We start from the raw sequence: 20,791 nt of genomic DNA, 5'->3' as shown, positions 1-20,791 counted from the left end.
GCCAAGTAATATTGTTATTTTATTATTAAACTGATTTTTATCTTACTAATGTCACATAAATATTGGTGGACCTTGAGAAACTTTAATATGGTTAATGGAGCAAGGAAACTGGTTAATATTCTAAAGAGCCAAAATATAAGAAATTTTTTTTTGTTTGTTTTAAAAAAGATTTTATTAAAGATCTTTACAGAAGAGCTTTGGGGACACCATTTCAGGTGTCACAGAGTCCTGTTATGCAGTGGGCACTAGCTGGGGCATAGGTGGTTGCTCTGCCTTCCCACTCTTCTGCTCTGAGATGGGGGTGGTAGGAAGAATCTCATTCTTTGGCTCTACGATGCTCATATGGTCAGGCAGGGGCTTCTTAGAGCCAATCTTGCCACTGGGGTCCCAGGGCAACGTGATTTTGACTTGTCAACATAGTAGTTGATGGGGTCTCCACTGTGGATCATCAGGTCATCCAAAAACTTCATGGACTTGGCCCTCTGGCCTCTGAGCTTACCAGACACCACCACCTCACATCCCTTTGCTCCACTCTCCATAATGAAGCTGAGGACTCCATAGCAGGCCTTACAAACAGCAAGACCTCGCATCAGTTTGTGACACAGGGACTTGGCCTGGGCAAGAGCACAGAGACCTCTGGTGGCCACCTTCTCAACATACAGCTTTACATTGCCTTTAGGGAAGCCAAACCTCTTCTGAACCACTGCTGTCAGTTCACGAATCCAGCGACCCTTCTCCCCAAGGACATTCTCAGTCCTGGTGGCCAAGATGATGCTTTCTGTCCTGGTTGGAGTAACTCGAACCTCCACCCCGGAATAGGCATCCTCAGCCAGCTCCCTGGGGAGAAACTCATTCAGCTTGGCTTTAAAGATGCCATAAGCAACAAACTTCGCCTTCTTGGCGATCCGCACTGCCATCTTACACTGACAGAGAAGCCAAATATAAGAAATTTATTACATGAAAGGAGAAAGTGGTAGATCTGTCACTATGTCTCTTTCTCTGTATGCCTCACTGCTTTTGTGTTCGCGGTGCATGCTAAAGCTCCTTGGAGCCACAGGTGAGAGTTGGGTGAAAGTGGACACCAAAGGTGAACAGCCCTGAAAAGGGCTGGGTAAACCCTCACACCGGAGGTGCTAGTCTTCCCTGAAAAGTGTAGCCAACAGACCTCAAACCCGTTGGTGAGTTAGGGCAATGTCTGCCTCAGGCATGTGTAGACTTGCCCCTGCAGACTGTGCAGATGAGAACATGGCCAAAAGGCCATGAAGGTGTCTGAAGCAGGTGCTGTGGAGTTCTTAGAGCATGGTCAGACATTATAGACCCCAGGGTCATTCACTGCATTCTGGGTCATTACCAGTCATCTTGACTTTGATCTCATCAATGGACTTTGATGATTATGGAAGAAAGAATGAGGCTGGCAACTTTGTGCAACTCTGTCTCACTTAAATTCAGTTCTTGAGTCAAGACATTACTCTGTGAGGTCTTTGCTCCTCTTTGAAAACTCTTCCCTCATGTACTATTCTGTGATACAGTAACACTTGCTTCCTTGCTGTTCCTTGGGCAAGACACTCTGTCTCTTGACTAAGCATTTTTGCCAGCTGTTCCCCAAACATGAGATACTCTCCTTCCTCATCTCCACCTACTGGCTTCCTTGGGTTTCTTAAAGCTAAAATCCTACCTTTTACAGAAAGCCATTCCCTTTCTCTCTTAATCCTACTACCTTCTCTCTACTACATGGTTTGAATTTATTCTGTATAATGCTTGTTTATTCAAAGTTACTTGCATGTTATGTCCCCCATTAGACTGAGTTTTCTTGAGAGCAGGGATTGTGTTTTGCCTTTATTTGTTTACCCTTTGTTTAGCATAGTGCCTGGCATGTCTATTGATTGACCTATTGCAGATGATATTCTCAAGGTTAGCCATAGAAGGGAGGAGAGATACAGGACTAGGTATTAGGTAGATCACATGAAGGTTTTTTGGGAATGGGAGAGACATGGACAGGTTTATAGGCAATAGGGAAGCAACCAGTAAACAGAGAGACATTGAAGATAAGCCAAAAAATAGAGATGATATAGAGTGGTCAGTCTGCAAGAAAAGATGGGATGGAATAGGATCACTTGTGCATGGAATAGGGTTTGCCTTGTGGTAAATTAATAAATTAACATTATCTGTGTCATAATGTATTTTTATTTACTTTGTTAAATATTTCCCAATTATATTTTAATCTAGTTCAGGGCTACAATCTAGAGTTTTGGAGTCAAGGCTGTAAATCTGACATCTCTTACTTTAGCTGACTGCACTTTAATGATAAATCTGAGAATCCCTTGAAGTTTATAATTCATAATCCTTAAAGAGAATATTTTGTTGAGAGCTGCTTAGTGAATGCACTCATAATCTTTGATTAAAATGTAAAGACCAGATTTTGATTTTCTGTCAATATGTTTGGGGCTCTTTGACAAACAGCCACAAAACCCTATTTTAATTCTGGCTGGTGATTGTGGTAATATATTCTCTTTAATGAATCCGTTAATTTTAATTATGAAAGCAATTTATGGATGATTGTGAGTCCTGTATGATATTGTATGGACAATTGAACTGTTTGTCAGACCTCTCATTGCATTGTTAATCACTATATTGTTGGATTGCATTAGAAATAAAGGCTTAGATATTTTGCATTTTTAGTTTTGGTATTAGAAGTTATGTAGCTGTTACATATGAGCTCTCATATTATTTTACCACAGTTTGGCGTCAATGCTTTAGAGGTTAGTTACCTATTCTTTTATTATTTTAAAATATGTTTCCAACTAAGTACAACAGATATTTTAAAAAATTTTATGTTGGCTTTATTGGTAGATGGCATTGTAAGTAAACTACTAGTGTAGAAGCTGTGCCTTATTCCTACCTGACCTTAGAGAATGACTAACTACAATATAAATTATAACAAGAACTTTAATATAATAGATTAATTATATATAAAGCTTAAAAGTGAATACATTATGCTTAATAAACTGCTTTCAAATAAAACATTGCAAAGCATCAGTAATTATAAACTTAATTATGATCAATGAGTAGAGAAAACCTACCTGAAGGAATGAATGAATGAAAAAGCACTTATTAAGTGCTTACTATGTGATAGGCACTGAGCTAGATGGTAGGTGTGCGCACACACACACACATACATATATGCATATGCACACACAGGAGGACGCACATGCATACTCATATATAAAGTGAAAACAATTCCTACCCTGAAGAAGCCTACATTTTAACAAGGGGAGACAATACGTATAAGGGAGTATTCCAAGGAAGGGAGTTTTGGTCTGGGGAGTCATAAAAATGGTGAGTGGAGGTATAAAGCTCCACTTGATTGGCATCCCCTTTCTAGAAGCAATGGTAGTATTGATTTTTGTTCTCAGAAGAAGGGGTGTGGGTTGGGGGTTGGAGGATAGCTGTAGCACAGGTACAGTAAGTGGCAAGATAGGTATGTATGTCAGGTATATGGAAGTAAAGCATGGTATCAAGACTAGCTAGATATAGTGGTTTAGGTTGGTTTGCATTCGCCAATCAAGACAACTTGGTAAGTATTTTCTTTGTTAGTGATAAAACTAGATTGCAGAATCTCCCCTGATTTGCTGCCGCAGGAGCCTTCTCATCTTGAGCATCCCTCAGTCCCTGTGACCTCACTGTGGAAGATCCCTCAGCGCTGCAACTTTTTTTTCTTTTGATTGATCAGTTCCTACCAGAAGCTTCATTATTTTTAAAAAAAGTTTTTATTTATGTCTTTTTCTTAGGCCATCATAGTTATCTCTACTATTATTCTGTCTTCCTGTCAGAGGCTCATCTCATTATAACAAATAGTGTTTTTTAAAGAGGAAAAAATATCAGTGCAACTGAGTAATATATTGAAGAAGTCCAAAAACATGTCAAATATGTAACACCTGTGGACCTTCTGTCATCATAAAAGGGTGGGCTGGGGGTATCCTTTTGTATCTTCATTTGAGTCATGTTTTTATAATTTTGGTATATTACTTTTACATTTTTAGTGTATAGTTCTTTCTATTTACATTGTCATAGTTATAGTTTATATTGTTTTCTTGGATCTGCTTACTTCACTCTGCATCACTTAATATAGATCTTTCTGTGTTTGTATTTATCATGCACATCATTTCCTATAGCACAGGAATATTCTATTACATTCATGTACCACAATTTGTTTAGCTATTCCTCATTTGATGGGCATCTACTTTGTTTCCAGCTCTTAGCCATCACAAAAAATGAATATTTTGGGGTACATGAAGACATTTTTCCTTAACAATGGCTTCCTAGGGGTATAAGCTCAGGAATGGTGTCTCTGGTCAAAGGGTATGAACATTGTAGTTCCTTTATTTGCATAATTCCGTATGGTTGTACCATTCAACTTATGTGCCTATCATTCTACAATCTCTTCTATATTGACTTTTTTTCCCTACTTTTTGTCATTTTTTGCCACTTTGCAGGGTGTCGGGTGAGACCTCTTGGTTGTTTTGATTTTCATTTCTCTTTCTGTCATCTGTTGCATTTTTTCGTGTGGTTTTGAAAACTGTTTGATCATGTCCTTTGGGTATTAGTATTAAATGGGTATTAGTATTAAATGTGTTTATTGTTTATGTATCTTAGACACTAAACCCTTATCAGAGAATTTAGATAGTGATTTTTTTTCAATTTGACTGCTTTCCTTCTTATCTTAGGTGTGTTAATTTTGTCTGTGCAGAAGCTTTTCAGTTTCAAGTAAGCAATGTTATCCATTCTATCTTTTATAATTGGTTCTTTCTCATTTTTGGTTAAGAATACATCTCCTTCCCCATATCTGTGAGAGGTGTATGATCTGATTCTCTTCTAATTGTTGTATAATATAGTCTTTTCAATTAAGGTTGCATATCCATTTAGAATGTATTATGAAATATTATGTTGGTCTAAGCCTAATTTTTGCCAGACTGCTGGCAGTTTTTAGCAAATAAGGAGTTTTTTTCCTGAGATATTTTATGTTTTCCACTTTGTCAAATATTAAGCTATTGAATTTCATTGTTTCTGATTTTCCCTTGTCTAATTTATTCCATTGATTTACCTCTTTTAAAAAAATACTAAAATTTAAATACATAGTAAAGGAAAAGAAACTTATTATAAACTTAAATATTGAAACTTAAATACAAGATAAGAAAAGAAAAAAAACATGGCATGTACACAGCAGAACGTATGAGAGAATTCAAAAAATATAGCAATAAATTTCCATTTCAGGAAAGCCTATATGATAAACTCTACATGTTGTGTTGAGAGCTGTCCATCTCTTCTTTGCTTCCTTGTAAATTTTCTTTTCTTCTCTGTTGTACACTTTTTACTTTGTTCTTTTTTACCCCTACCCCAAGCTACAGTTAAGTGGGGACATATTTATATATAGATGTAGATATATACAAATATATACATATACACATACATATACTTTCCCTGACAAATTCAATTCCTGATCTGTTTTCCTATTCCTCCTGACTCCTTTACATATTTTTTTTTTTAGAATTTAGAAGACTTTTATACTATATATATATAATATGAGAGAGAGAGAGAGAGAGAGAGAGAGAGAGAGAGAGAGAGAGAGAGAGTCGTCTTGAACCTATTCCCAATGAAAGCAGGTTTCCAGAACTAACAGCTCCTTTCCCCTACCTAATTCTGTATTGGTTCTTCCTCTTGTACTTCTTTGTATAAGATAATTACTCTTTTTAGCTGTTCCTAAACCGTTACAATTTTCAAAGCCGTTATACTCAGTTCTACCTCAGTCTTTCTCATAAACTACCCAGTGACAATCTTAGACATATGTTTTATATACATAAAAGGTAAACATTCTGCCCTTTTAGTCTTTGGTATGCACCTTGTATTTCTTTTGGCTCTTATGTCATTTTTTAAAAACAAGTCCTGAAAGCCTGATAATTCTTTAAATGTCCATTTTTTCAGTCCATTTTTTTTCATTCAGGATTATGCTTAGCTTTTCTGGGTATGATGTTTTTGGCCGGAACCCCAGTTATTTTTCTCTTTGATATATATTGTTCTAAAACCTGCAGTCTTTTAGTTTTGCTGCTGCTAGGTCTTGTGTGATTCTAATTGTGGCACTGCCATATTTAAATTGTTGTCTTTTTGTTGCTTATAATATTTCATCCTTAAGCTTGGGGTTTCAGAATTTGACTATAATATTCCTGTGAGTTTTCCTGGTAGGATCCCTTTCAGGTGGTGATCAGTGGAATTTTCCTGTTTCTATTTTCCCCTCTTGTTCTAATGCTTCAGGACAATTTTCTTTAATTTATTTCTTATATTATTGTATCAGGATTCTTTTTTTGGTCATAGCTTTCAGGTAGTCTGTTTATTCTTGTGTTTTCTCTTCTTGATCTGTTCTCCAGATCAGTTTTTTTCTTATGTTTCACATTCTCTTCTATTTTTTCATTCTTTATATTTTGTTTCATGTTTTCTTGATATCTTATAACTTTTTTGGCTTCCCCTTTCCCAATTCTGATTTTTAAGGAGTCATTTTCTTCCTTAAGATTCTGGTTCTCCTTTTCTAATTGGTTGACTTTCTTTTCCTAATATCGTTGTTTTTTCTTGGATTGTTCTTATTTTATTTTATTTTATTTTTTAGTTTTTCCTCAATATCATTTGATTTCTAAAGTCTTTTTAAAGTTCTATGAATTTTTTTTGAGTGGGTGACTATTTGACATACTCTTCGGGGCAGAAGAGGATTTCTTTGCTTTAATGTCCTCCTCTGAAGACTAACCCTGGTTTTCTCTATTCCTGTAGTACTCTATATAGTTGTATTCTTCCTCCTTTGCTTGTGCCTTTTTAAAAAAATATTATCTGTAGTAGTTTAGATTTTGTAATTACTTCTAGTTCTGGGGCATGATGGATGGTACCTCTAGCCTCAGATCCTCCTTTGATTCTCCGCTCTAGCCTAGAACCAAAACCAAGACTTGTAAGTGCCCATAGCCAGCTGCTTCTAGCTGCACTGCTTCTGCAGTCATGGGCTAGTGCTGGTTCCTTCTTGCCTCCTGGCTGTGTCTGTGCAGCACAGCTGGATCTGTTAGTTCCTTATCAGCAGAGGTTCCCTAGATCTCCCCAACTCAGATGCCAAACTCCCCTCATTGCCTCTGGGGGTAAAAGTTCCTGTGACTGGGACTGAGGCAGCTTCCCCACCTAGCTAATCCCAGGGCATGCTGCTTGTTGTTTAAATGGCCCCTAGCTTGGAGGTGTTTATTCCTCACAAGTACCAAACCTCTGGATTTTTATTCAGATCTCCCATTATCCAGGTGGACCCCTGTTCTGCTCCTACTCTTATTTATTTTTACTACTTGCCCTGAGGCACTATTTCATCACTTTTCAGGGGGAAATCTTGAGAGCTTGGAATTTTTGGGCATACTCCTCCATTTTCCCAAAATCCTATCTTTCTATTTTTTAACCATCACTAGATGGTTTTGATGACTACTACTTTATAATATAGTTTGAGGTATGGAAGTACTATTCTTCCTTTTTCCCTGTATTTATTGCTTCCCTTTGATAACTCTGAATTTTTCATTTTTCAAAATGAATTTTGTTATTATTTTATCAAGTTCTACAAAGTATCCCCTCAGTAATTTGATTGATATAGCATTAAAAGTATAAATTAATTGGTAGTTTTGTCATTTTTATTATATTGGCTTGGCCTAGCCATGAACACTGAATATTTCTCAACTATTAAAGTTGTTCAGAACTTCCATATTTAAGGAAGTTCTCATTCCAGTTATGTTCATTCCTTTGTTCCTTTCTGGGTTATAATCCTAATTCACCAGACTTTTTGCTTCACTATTTCTCAGAACCTTTCTTACACAGAACGATACTCCTGCTCAGCCCTTAAAATTAAAACAGAACAAAAAAAGAATCAAGGATTGTAAGAATAGCTATATTATTGCTTGTCAAACAGACGTGAATAAGAAGAATAAAATTCACATTTTGTTTATTTTTCTTTGAATAGGCAGCTTTACTTTTCATAATGGTCAATCTGGCCCTTTTATGATACTAACATTTATTCAAAATTTGGAGGTTAGGATTAAAAAAATATTCCTCTGTCCTTGCCCCTGTGACCTTTTCCTCTGTTTCTGTCAATTTCTATCTCAACCTCCATTTTTAAGGAAGGGCCTGGGCCAGCTGTGCCCTTCTTTCCTTCTGGGCTCCACTCTTGAGTCACCAGATTTCTTTTTCCAGAGCAGCCTTCTCTGCTTAATAAAGGATAGTTTTCTCTTTTTTGTTTGCATTTGTGTTCCTAGTGTTTAGTATAGTTTCTGGCAGCATAGCAAATCCTTAATAAATGCTTATTATTTACTTGTAAAGACAGTAATTTTAGCTGTTATCTAGTAGAGGTTTTGATTTAAAATGATTTGTTAAAAAATTAAGCATCATGACACAAAAGATAACTTCATTCTAATTCCTGTATGTAAAGAAAGTTTGAATTGTTCAGGTTTTACTCTATGGATAGCTTTTGATTACTCAAGGACCAATTATCCAATTTGTGGATTAATCTGAGAAGAATTTCTCACTACTTCATGTCTTAGGCATTTCCTTCGAGGGAAGAGGTTATCAAGGCTTAGTACTTTCAACATAAAGTAGATCAAGAAACTTGACTGATTTGAAAGAATTTCTTTTCATTTACCAAACCAATCCAGTCCCTGGCCGCCAATTCATCTTTTTACTTTAAATATTGTAAGTGTGGAACACTACACAAAATGCCAACCTTTTGGATGGGTTGAGTAGTTTTCCTCAACTGCTTTTTCCTCTTTTTTATTAGTTGTTCTTTGAGAGTCCAGAGTAGTGTAGCTGTGTAACTGGATTATAAAGTATGTGGGGACCAGATTGTGAAGGACTTTAAAATCCAAATAGTATTTTATATTTGATCCAGGGAGTAATAGGGAGCTACTGAAGTTCATTGAGTTCGGAGAGAGTGACAGATCTCTTTGAGAGTTGAGCAGAGGATTGATTGGAGTAGAGAGAGATGAGCCTGTGAGACAGACTGAGAATATTATCACAATAGTCCATTTATGATATGAGGCCTATGCCAGGATTGTGTCTATTTTTTTAATTTATTTTTTTAAAATTTATTTAATATGTTTAGTTTTCAGCATTGATTTTCACAAGAGTTTGAATTACAAAATTTCTCCCCATTTCTACCCTCCCACCCACTGCAAGATGGTGTATATTCTGGTTGCCCTGTTCCCCAGTCAGCCCTTCCTTCTGTCACCCTACTCCCTTACCATCCCCTTTTCCCTTCCTTTCTCGTAAGGCGAGATAAATTTCTATGCCCCATTGCCTGTGTATCTTATGTCCTAGTTGCATGCAAAAACTTTTTTTTTGTTTTTGAACATCTGTTTTTAAAACTTTGAGTTCCAAATTCTCTCCCCTATTCCCTCTCCACCCACCCTTCCTGAGAAGGCAAGCAATTCAGCATAGGCCACATGTGTATCATTATGTATAACCCTTCCACAATACTCATGTTGTGAAAGACTAACTATATTTTGCTCCTTCCTAACCCATGTCCCTTTATTGAATTTTCTCCCTTGACCCTGTCCCTTTTCCAAAGGGTTTGTCTTTGATTACCTCCTCCCCCTATCTGCCCTCCCTTCACTCATCCCCCCTTTTTTATCTTCTTCCTCCTTCTTTCCTGTGGGGTAAGATACCCAATTGAGTGTGTATGGTATTCCCTCCTCAGGGAGAGCAAGATTTACTCATTCCCCCTCACCTGCCCCCTCTTCCCTTCCTACAGAACTGCTTTTTCTTGCCACTTTTATGTGAGATAATTTACCCCATTCTATCTCTCCCTTGCTCCCTCTCTCAGTATATTCCTCTCTCATCCCTTAATTTGATTTTATTTTCACACACACACATACATATATACACACACACATACATATATACATACACACACACACACACACATATATACATACACTCACACACATATATGTTTGTTTCCTCCCACTGTGTGAGCCAGCGACTCCAGAAGTAGCTGACACTGGAGGTCTGGAAGCAGCAGCAGAGCTTCTTGCTGCTGCTGTCACCATTGCGCACCACCTCCACCACCCCCAGGGCTGGGGTCAGGCTGCTTTCTGACCCCGTCTAGCAGTTTTCCCACTAACCTGCTCCATGGTCTTTGACATTTGTGGGTTAAGAAGTCTGGTAAGTGCCACAGCTCAGTGATTCGTGGTCCTGAGGCCTGTTCCGGGCCAACTCCTGTTCTGGTCTGTGCAGGCACAGCCCACGCTGGGCTGCGCTCCACTCCCCTCGCCATGTGATAGACCCTTCCCAGTGACCACACAGGCCATCCTGGCCTGGAGACCTACTTCCCTCTGCTATTTTGTGGTTTCCACAGCTCTAGAATTTGTTTAGCGCCATTTTTTACGGGTGTTTGGAGGGATTTGGGGGAGAGCTTAAGCAAGTCCCTGCTCTCCAGCCACCATCTTCTAGATATTTTCATAAGAACTGTTGTTTAGCCATTTTTTATTGAAAGTGTGAAACTTTAGCTTATCTCTGTTAAATTTAATCTTTTTCAATTCAGTGCATCACCCTATCATATTGTTATACAATATTACCTATCCTTCTCACCTTTGCTTTATCTGATAATGGCAAGAATGCCATTTTGTGTTCATCAGTGTCATAGATAAAAATGCATCACAGGGCCAGTGAGAGATTCTTGTGGCACTTCATTGAAAGACTCTTTCCTAAATTAATATTAATTCATTTATGGCCATCCTCTCTGGTGACTCTCAATGTAAATTAACTTATTTGGATCATTTGCCAACCTTTATTATCTGATTATTGGCAAGAAGGATGCCTCCTATCCATTTTCAAATAACTACTGATAGAGTTTAATCTCCCTTAGAAAAGTGGTAATTGCTTTTTGTGTACAATTGTAGAGTATAGTGGCACCTGTATAAGCTTCTGCTATGCCTGTCCAATCAGGATGTTTCTAATATTTGGAATATATCAGAGAGCCAATATGGAGGTTATGATGGATATTTAACCTGTCCATTCCTTAATTAGATGTCCAAGTATTTATATTTATAAATTCATAAATTATAAAACTTTATATCCACCTTTATTAACCTTATTTACATTATAGTATTCATGTTTTTTAGTTTATTTAACTATTCCCCTTTTGTTGGACATTTAGAGTCCTTCCAGGTAGGAATAAAGCTGTTACACAAATCTTTGAAAACATTTAAAGAAATAATACTTCAAGGTTATTTATAAGAAACGATCAAATTAAAGTGTTTGATTATTTTTGTAACTTTCATTTCACTTTTCTAGATTAATTTACAAAAAAAGTTTTATTGGTTTTTAATTCCAGGAACGATGAATGAGCGAGTTGACCATTCATCTACATCCCTGTTGGTGATGAATTTTATCACTTGTAACCATATTTGTCCATTTGATGGATGGGAGAGTAGTACTTATGGATTGTTTCAGTTTTATCTTTTTGATTATTAGTAAGAATGAACATTTTCCCCTGGGATTATTAAATAATTAAATAATTTGTGAAATGATGTGGAGATTAAAAGCAAACTAAACAGGATAACAGAATATATACTCTGTATAAAAACAGAAGAGAAAATGAGTGAACAAAGAATTCTGATAGAGATTTACTACATAGTATATGACTAAAAAGTATTGAAATTCATTTATGTAAATTCAAATAGCAAGTTTAATTGGTTATGTTTGTATTTTTATCAAATTAATAATATTTTTAAAAGTCCTAAGATAAAATATTACATTCTATATAGACATCATTTATAAATTGGAGAAATAGAAACCTATAGTAAATGCATTTTCCATAGAGGGTAGTGGCATAGTTAGAAATAAAAATAAACCTGCTTACTGAAAAGATTAATGTTAAGATGAAGTTCTATTAAACAAGTAAATTTTACAAATACTTTAATGTTTCAAAAGACTCATTTTTCCTTAATATGCATGTTCCTTATGATCTGTTCGTTTAATGAGCAAATTCTTTTAAAGAATTTACCAGTTTGTTGTGATTTCTTATTTTCTTCATTTCCTCCATTTCCTCCCTGAAACTGTGGCTACTTTCTTTACTCAGAGAAGTGTGAACACTCATTTTGTCTTTTAGACTTATGTCTTGGCCCTGAAACTCTTGATGAGTAATCCAGATGGCCTATAGAATTTACAGTATTTGCTTGCATAAAGGAAGTGACTTAATAGCCAGCTTTTTGTATTAGTTTTTTCTTCATTTCATTAATATTTTCATTGGGAACTGCTGCACTCTACTGTTCATAGTTTGGATAACACTTAAATGCATTTCATTTTAAAGATGCAGGAAGTCTAATGGAAAGACCTAGATTGCAAACACAGTTTTTCTAAACTTTATAACCTTTGCAATATCCTTCAGGTTGGTCTCCCTACTTTAAATCTCTCCCCATTTTATTTTATCCTCCACTTGCTGGCCAAAATGATTTTCCTAAAGTACAGTTCTGACCTTACCACTTTGCTGCTCAAGAAATTCTAGTGGTCCCTATTACCTCTAGTAAGATAAAGTCACAGTGCCTGCACTTAAATAGCTCTGAAAGAGAGAGTGAGGCCAGTAACTTTGTGCAAATCTGCTTCACTTAAATCCAGTTCATGAGCAAGTTAAGACATCACCCCATGGTGTCATTGGTCCTCTTCGAAAATGAATAATGAGCAACAGCAGTTACCTTTAGGATCAGATGAAGTCCTCTTGTACTTAAAGCTCCCCTTCTGGTCTTCTTACAAGATATCCTCTCCACATATTATACAGGAACCTTGGCCTTCCTATTCCTCATTCATGGCGCTCCATCTCCCAACTCTGTGCCTTAATTCATTCCTCAGTGATTAACATTTCATCCTGTTTTACTCTGCCCAACTCAGTGATTCTGAACCTCTGGCTATAGTTTTTTAAACCTGACTCTGTAACTCCTATTGACTGTTGCTTATTTACATCCTCCTCAGCGAATCCTGAAGCCTCCCACACTGAAACTACCAAACCGTCCTACTGTGCTCTCTGGCATGCCTCTTCGATAGGTAAAAAACTAGATTTCATCTTGAACATTTTTTGCTTCCTCCAACTTCTTGCCCTCTTCAAGTCCTGATTCTCTCTTTATTATACAGCTTCTCTGGCTATACTTTCTATTACTGGTTGTATTTTCATGCACTGTGCCAGCTTCCCTCCCATTTCCTCTCACCTGCATTGCCTTCTTGTTCCTCTTTGCCACCTGCAGGCTCACCCAACTCTGCAGTGTACCTCAATAACTTTTCCCCATGTGAGATTTATTCAATCCATATTAATCACCCAATCAAGATTCTGGATGTTTTTTTTTTTATTCTATAGACTTCTTGGATACTCTGTGTCCAGATAAGTTCTTTGCCTGGCATACAGTCTTCATCTTTTCCTTAACTCTTGTTCTCATTCTAGAGAGCTTCAGCATACATACTGAGACTCCCTTAAATCCTCTAAGCTCACAATTCCTCAGTTTTCTAATTTCCCATGGCCTACTCTTCCACCCCACTACAGCTATACAAACACAGATGGTCATACACTTGATGTAGCTATCACCCACAAGTGTTCCACATCCACGCTCATGAAATCTAGAATGCTTTTGTCTGATCATAATCTGTTGTCCATTTCACCTTTCTCTCTCAACTCTCAAACTCAGAGTTTGCTCTTTTCTTCATTTTCAATGTGATCTTCAGTCTCTCCAGCTCTTGCCTTCAATTTCACCAACAAAGTTGAGGTTATTCCCCAACAGCTCATTTTTTTCCCCTTTTCCTTACCTCAAACTCTTAGATGCCTTTTGAAAGTGTGTTCTCCATCTTATATGATCTGATGATGAGTGAAGGGAGCAGAACCAGGAGAACATTGTACATAACCACAGACACATTGCTTCTTTAATGACTAACTTTGATAGACTTGGCTCTTCTCAACAATGCAAGGTTCTAAGACAGCTCCAAAAGACTCATGGTGGAAGAGGCTGTCCATATCCGGAGAAAGAATTATGGAGTCTAATGCAGACTGAAGAAAACTATTTTTTCTCTCTTTTTAAAAAATTTTATTTTATTTTATTTTTGGTCTTGTTTCATCTTTCTCATGGTTCATTGTGTTGCTTATAATTATTCTTTATAACTTGATTATTGGGAAAATAAGTTTAATGTGAAGGTATATATAGAACCTATATCAGAGCACATGCTGTCTTGGGGTGGGGGGAGAAAATTTGGAACTCAAAAACTTGTGGCCGACCTGATATACCCAAGCTCCTTTAAAGAAGTAGTAGTGGTGCCATGGAAATTTCTTCCTTGGTACCCGTATAATTCTCATATTGAGCAAGTATAAATTTAAGCTTGATTTGAAAAGATAGAAAAGTTAGAGCAAGTTAGCTGAGGGCTTTCTTCATGGGCAAAGCCAAATATGTCTCTCCTACTTTTGTGTTTCTATAATGCAGTCTGACAACTACTGAAATAACCCCATGTTGCTGTTTTAAGTTATTTTACTATCAAAATGTTTACAAATCATTTGTTCTTTTCTTTTATTCTTTAGGCAAGAGGAGCAGATGTCCCAGATATTCCTGGAGACTCTCTTAAGGCATGTGGCAGTACAGCAAGTATGAAAGTTAAACACGTGAAAAAGTAAGCAATAATTTTTCTAAGATTTTAAGTCATTTTTACAAATTGATTCTTTTAGCTGCTAAAATGTTTCATTTGATTTCATTGTTCCATAGACATAACTTTTAACCACTTTTATGGAGGTTGCTATGGTATTGCCGAGGGAGAGTTGGTCTCTAAATTCAGGTTGTTGAATGAAAAGACATTCCAATTATTGAGTTTACAAACACTTAAGCTAATTTTATTTTTAAAACATCATGTAGCATTGACTCTCCATCTAAAAGAAGGAAGTTTTATATTCTTCTGACCCCCTTTATTCATTGTTTGATGTTGTTATAAAAGTTAGCTGTACATTCTAGGATTGAATGAATAGATTGTTTTATATCTTTTTTGTCTTAGAGAAGCAAGAAATCTCTATCAACTATCTGTGTGTAATATTTATAGCTGGTTGTACAGGCTTTAAGCAGAATAGCCTGTGGGCTCAAACCTTTCTCTTGGGTATAGTATGTGTCTTTGTCAGTAGTTAGGTCTCAGCTTCAGGAATTGAAAAGCCAAAGGATAAAATGTTCATTCTGCACTCTTAGATCCACCAATCCTGGACTTATGGGCTGTGACAACATTCACAGGTAAAATTGTGATTTTATATATTTGGTCTTATTATTGCTGCCAGTTAGAAACTTTCTGTTCACAAAAGAGTTTTGGTAGTTTTCTTAAAATTATGCTTTCCTGTGAGCATTGACTTTGTATCTTGGTTAAGAGCCCATAGGAATGCTTTTTTTTTGTTTTGTTTTGTTTGCCCCTTGTGCTGAAATTGACTACTTTTTGTTTCAGTGAATCACCCTGGCTGTGTGTGTGTGTGTGTGCATGTGCAAGCTCTCACATACCTTATAATTTTCTAAGTAGATTCACTATTCTGTGGGTATTCAGAAACTTATTTGTTACCCATTTCTTTTCATGTGTTTTAGGTTGCCCTTTGCTAAAGGTCACTTTCCAAAGATGGCAGAATGTGCACATTTCCATTATGAGAATGTGGAGTTTGGCAGCATACAGGTGAGTTTGAAATGTGTCTTTCATTCTGAGCTAAGTTTTTAGAATTGTGAGGCTTAACTTGGAAGATCTGTTTTTTTTTTCCATTTGTTTATTTTTTGTATGTGGGAAAGATTGTTATTCTTTCAGATTGTACTTAAACTGGGAATCTTTATTAGTATTAAGTGTAATACTAATGATTACAAATATAGAGATTCAGAATATTGAGGATTGATGACTTTGATGGAGAAGTAAAAGGTCTTAAAGGAAATGTGTATAACTGTGTGGAGCTACTGGTGTGGAAATTCTGCCTAGAGCTACAAAGAAAAGCTATACCAACAGTCTCTGGCATTCGAGACTCAAGATTTCCAGTCAGTACTTTCTTCAGTTGACCCAGAAATGGAGGCGTATCATAGTTGTTAGCTTTTGATTAGTTTCCCCTTTTTGAGAGAAAAGTCTGTAGGAGCTGGACAAGTGAAAGGCCTGCCAGAAGCCCTTGGCCATGCTTATTTCTTCTGGCCCATGTACGTTTGAATCAATAGTGAAGTGCCTTTTGCTTATCCCCACTTCTTCCTGGGAACCGTTTCAGAACCAGTATTTCAGATGTCAAAGGAACATGGGCAAGGGAGTGTACTCAGAAGGCAATGACTGATTATATTGGTATCCATGTAATGGAACATTTAAGGTACATGTTATAATTTGTCTGTATTGTCACAAGCAGCATTCATAGCTGTTGTAGTTGCTTGAAAATAGTCCTTCTTTATCTCCATGTTTTATATTACTAAACTCATTCTTGGTTGTCTGCTGAAGCACGCAAAACCTACAGAAGTGTCTGTTTAGAATTCTTGAAAAGAAATGTTTTTATTTTCAACAAACAGTGAATTATAGTTTTCAGGGAAGCATTTTAAGTTTGATTGTTTTATAGGCTATTTTTATGGCAATGACCTTTTTTGGGTAAAATTTAATGTTTATTTTGTATCTTATTTGTCCTGAGAACAAAAGACAATCCATTTGGGGGCAAACCAGTGGACCAACCTCTCCTAATATTCTGTCACAAATAATGGCACCAAAGGTCATTTTGTGATAGAGTGTCATAGTTTTTTCCTGCAATTTTTACAACATTTATAAATTTAGCATGCAGGAATTGATCTAAACACTTCTTAATCTGTTTTTATTATCAGGAAATATACTTATGTTTAAAGAAGTTTTGTTTTATTAAGAGAATAATTCTTTGTAAAAATTTTTAAAGAGCAGTGCATATTTGAGGCCACAAGAACCGATTTTTGCATTGCAGTATTGAAAACACTGATTTGATTTTATTGCTATTTGTTAAATATTTCTACCATATATTTCAATGTATCTGGGATGACTGTTTTCCCTTTTCTTTTTTAAGATATATTAAATTTAATGTGTACATATTCTAAATGTCTTTCATTTGAACTTTCTTGTTCCTTATTTGTGAATTGTTACATATTGGCAAAAATAACCTATCTTTTGCTTGTAAGTATTGTTCTTTCATTTGTATTGATACCATTAGTCTCAGTCTAGTCTTCCCCTACATACAGCAAGCATAGGCTGTTATCAGAGTGGGGTAGAGAAACCAGGAAGATTCAAAACAGAGAAAGAAAATTATAGACCAATTTCCCTAATGAATATTGATGCAAAAATTTAAATAATATACTAGCAGGGATATTATAGCAATATATTGTGAAGATCATTCACTATGACCAGATGGGATTCATACCAGGAATGCAGAGCTAGTTAGATATTAGGAAAACTATCAGCATAATTGACCATATCAATAACAAAACTAACAAATCATATGATTTTCTCAATAGAAAAAGCCTTTGACAAAATACAGCACCCATTTCTGTTAAAAACACTAGAGAGCATAGGAACAAATGGAGCTTACCTTAAAATGATAAGTTATATTTATCCAAAACTACTAGCAAGCATTATCTGTAATGGGATAAACTAGAAACCTATCCAGTATAATCAAGGGTAAAGCAAGGATGCCCATTATTACCTCTATTATTTAATATTGTACTAGGAACGTTAGCTATGGCAGTAAGAGAAGAAAAAGAAATTAAAGGAATTAGAATAGGCAATGAAAAAACAAAACTGTCACTGTTTCCATATGATATGAAGTTATAATCAGAAAATCCTAGGGAATTAACTAAAAAGAAATTGTTGAAATTATTAACAACTTTAGCAGAGTTGCATGATACAAAATAAACCCACACAGATCATCAGCATTTCTGTATATTACCAACAAAGTCCAGCAGCAGGATATAGAAAGAGAAATTCCACCTGCCAAGGGAAACCCAGGAACTATATGAATACAACCATAAAACACTTTTCACACAAATAAAGTCAGAGTGATTGCTCATGGGTAGGCTAAGCCAATGTAATCAGAATGACAATTCTATGTGAATTGATCTATTTAGTCAGTGCTATACCAATCAAAGTATTAAAAATTATTTTAAAGAAAAAAATTCATCTGGAAGAACAAAAGCTCAAGGATACCAAGGGAATTATTGAAAAAACATTTGAAAGAAGGTGGTGTAGCCATACCAGATTTCAAATTGTATTATAAAATGGTAATTATCAAAATAATCTGGTACTTGCTGAGAAATAGAATGGTGGATCAGTGGAATAGATTAGGTAAAAATTACATTATAGTAAATGACCATAGTAATGTAGTATATGATGAACCCAAAGATTCAAATTTTTGGAATAAAAACTCATTATTTGACAAAAACTGCTAGGTACACTGGAAAACAGTATGGCAGAAACTAGGAATAGACGAGCAACTTAAAGCATATACCAATATAAGGTAAAAATGGATACATGATTTATACATAAAGGGTGATGCCATAAACAAGAGAACATGGAATAGTTTATCTGTCAGATTTATGAATAAGGGATGAATTTAGGACCAAAGAAGATATAAAGAGCATTACAAAATGTAAAGTAGATAATTTTGATCATATAAAACAGGGCTGTCCAAAATGCCACCTGCGGGCTGCATGCAGCCCTCAGTGCAAGTTATGTGGCCTGCCTACAAGCATAGAAATTTATATAAATGCCCGAAACAAAGCCGAACTTCTGCAGAGTTCTGACTAAAATGGCAAATCAAAATATATTGTCTCTTGTTTCAATAAAAACCTAAGGTTGGACAGCCCTGATATAAAATTAAATTAAAATTTTGCACAAACAAAATCAATGCAACCAGAATTATAAGGAAAACAGAAAAACAGGAAAATTTTTTTTTTGCAACAATTGAGTCAAATTTATAAGAATACAGGCCATTCCCCAATTGATAAATGGTTAAAGGATATGAACAGTCAGTTTTCAGAGGAAGAAATCAAACTGTCTATAGGCATATGAAGAAGTGCTCAATATCACTTTTGATTAGAGAAATGCACATTAAAACAACTCTGAGGTACCACCTCACACATACCAGAGTGCCTAATATGACAAAAAAGGAAAATGTTGGATGTTGGAAGAGTTGTGGGAAAGTTGGGACACTAATGTGCTGTTTGTGGAGTTGTGAACTAGTACAACTATTCTGGAGAACAATTTTGGAACTGTGCCCAAAGGGCTATGAAACTGTGCATACCTTTTAATCTAACAATACCACTAATAGGTCTATATCCCAAAGATAGCCAAAAAAAGAGGAAAGGACAAAAATATTTATAGTAGTTTTTTTTTTGTGGTGGCTAAAAATTGGAAATCAAAGAGATACCCATCAATTGGGGAATATCTAAACGAGCTGTGGTATACGATTATAATGGAATATTACTGTAATATAAGAAATGACAAGCAGGATGATTTCAGAAAAACCAGAAAAGACTTACATAAACTGATACATAGTGAAGTGAACAGGACCAGGAGAACACTGTACATAGTAACATCAGTATTATTTGGTGAAGATTTGTTAATGGCTTAACTCTTCTCAGCAATACAATGATCTAAGACAATACCAAAGGACTAATGGTGAAGCATACTACCAAAGAAGTGATGTTGATTGAATACAGACTGAAGCATGCTGTTTTTCACTTTCTTTTTTCTTTCATTTGAGTCTTCTTTTACAAAATGACTAACATGCAACTGTTTTACATAACTGGACATGTATAACCTATATTTGATTGCTTGCTATCTTGTGTGGGGGAGGGGAGAAATATAATTTGAAACTCAAGACTTTAAACAAAATTTTTTCAAAGTTGGAAAAAAAAACCAGTGTGGGGTAGAGGAATATATAAATAATTTCTTTATATGTTGAGCTTACACCATATACCATGTTAGTAAAGGTCTGTGAGTAATAAAGGTCTGGGAGAAGGGCAATGGAATCGCTTCCTCCCAGTGATTCTTCAAGTAGAACTTGCATTGTTAGGGTCTCTATGATGTATGCTCTTATGTGCCCAAGGTGAAGATTTACTTTGCATGGAAACCAATATAGGTGTTTAGGATTGGGTATTCTTCCCCACTGCAAGGCATATAAGGACACATTATCTACATAGTGTGGTTTATTTGGGATATTGTTAAAATTATTATTTAAACAGACATCTCATGAACTAATCTAGCCTGGTAACATCCCTTATACTTCTGCTGAGGCTTTCTTTGTTGGAACTGAAGTAAGTACAAGGTCAGAAAAGAGAAGCCAGTCTTGCTTATGAAAACAGTAGAAGTAAAGTATCTTAAAGGAAATAATAGCACAATAATCACTTATTGATAACTTTAACACAGAGAATGAATTAATCAACATTTATTAAATTCCTGTTATGTACAAGGCCTCATGCTATGTTTTGGGTATTCAGAGAAATGCTATACAGTCCCTGCTCTCCTTACATGTAGAAGGAGACAAAAAGTAAACATATAAATATACATAAAATATTATGATAACTGCAATTTATTTGGCACTTGAAGGTTTGCAAAATGCTCTCCTTCCAAGAGTCCTGTGAGGTTGGTACCATGCAAAATAAATGCACATATTGAAGTTAAACTCTTTTGGTAGCTGTCACAAGTAGGTATGGGGAATCAGGAGGGGCCCCATGAAGAAGGAGATACTTATGGTGAGCTTTCAAGGACACTAGAG

General features: G+C 35.9%; 1 protein-coding gene and 1 pseudogene across 2 annotated transcripts in view; one reads left to right on the top strand and one right to left on the bottom strand.

Annotated features, from left to right (window-relative positions):
* Positions 1-20,791, top strand: part of ARHGAP32 (Rho GTPase activating protein 32) — a 255,843-nt gene that overhangs the window by 19,266 nt on the left and 215,786 nt on the right. The window contains exons 2-4 of one of the 2 annotated variants that reach the window (XM_036747727.1): positions 14,603-14,691; positions 15,252-15,293; positions 15,633-15,717. In XM_036747727.1, the coding sequence (XP_036603622.1) occupies positions 14,603-14,691; positions 15,252-15,293; positions 15,633-15,717 (216 nt within the window). The remainder of the gene's footprint in view (positions 1-14,602; positions 14,692-15,251; positions 15,294-15,632; positions 15,718-20,791) is intronic. The other variant, XM_036747729.1, reaches the window with a different exon arrangement.
* LOC118840238 lies at positions 232-926 on the bottom strand (annotated as a pseudogene).

This window comes from Trichosurus vulpecula, chromosome 2 (genome assembly GCF_011100635.1).
Source record: "Trichosurus vulpecula isolate mTriVul1 chromosome 2, mTriVul1.pri, whole genome shotgun sequence".
NCBI classification, from domain to species: Eukaryota; Metazoa; Chordata; class Mammalia; order Diprotodontia; family Phalangeridae; genus Trichosurus; species Trichosurus vulpecula.
Note: the sequence above shows the minus strand (reverse complement) of the source record. Positions and strands in the feature narration are given on the sequence as shown.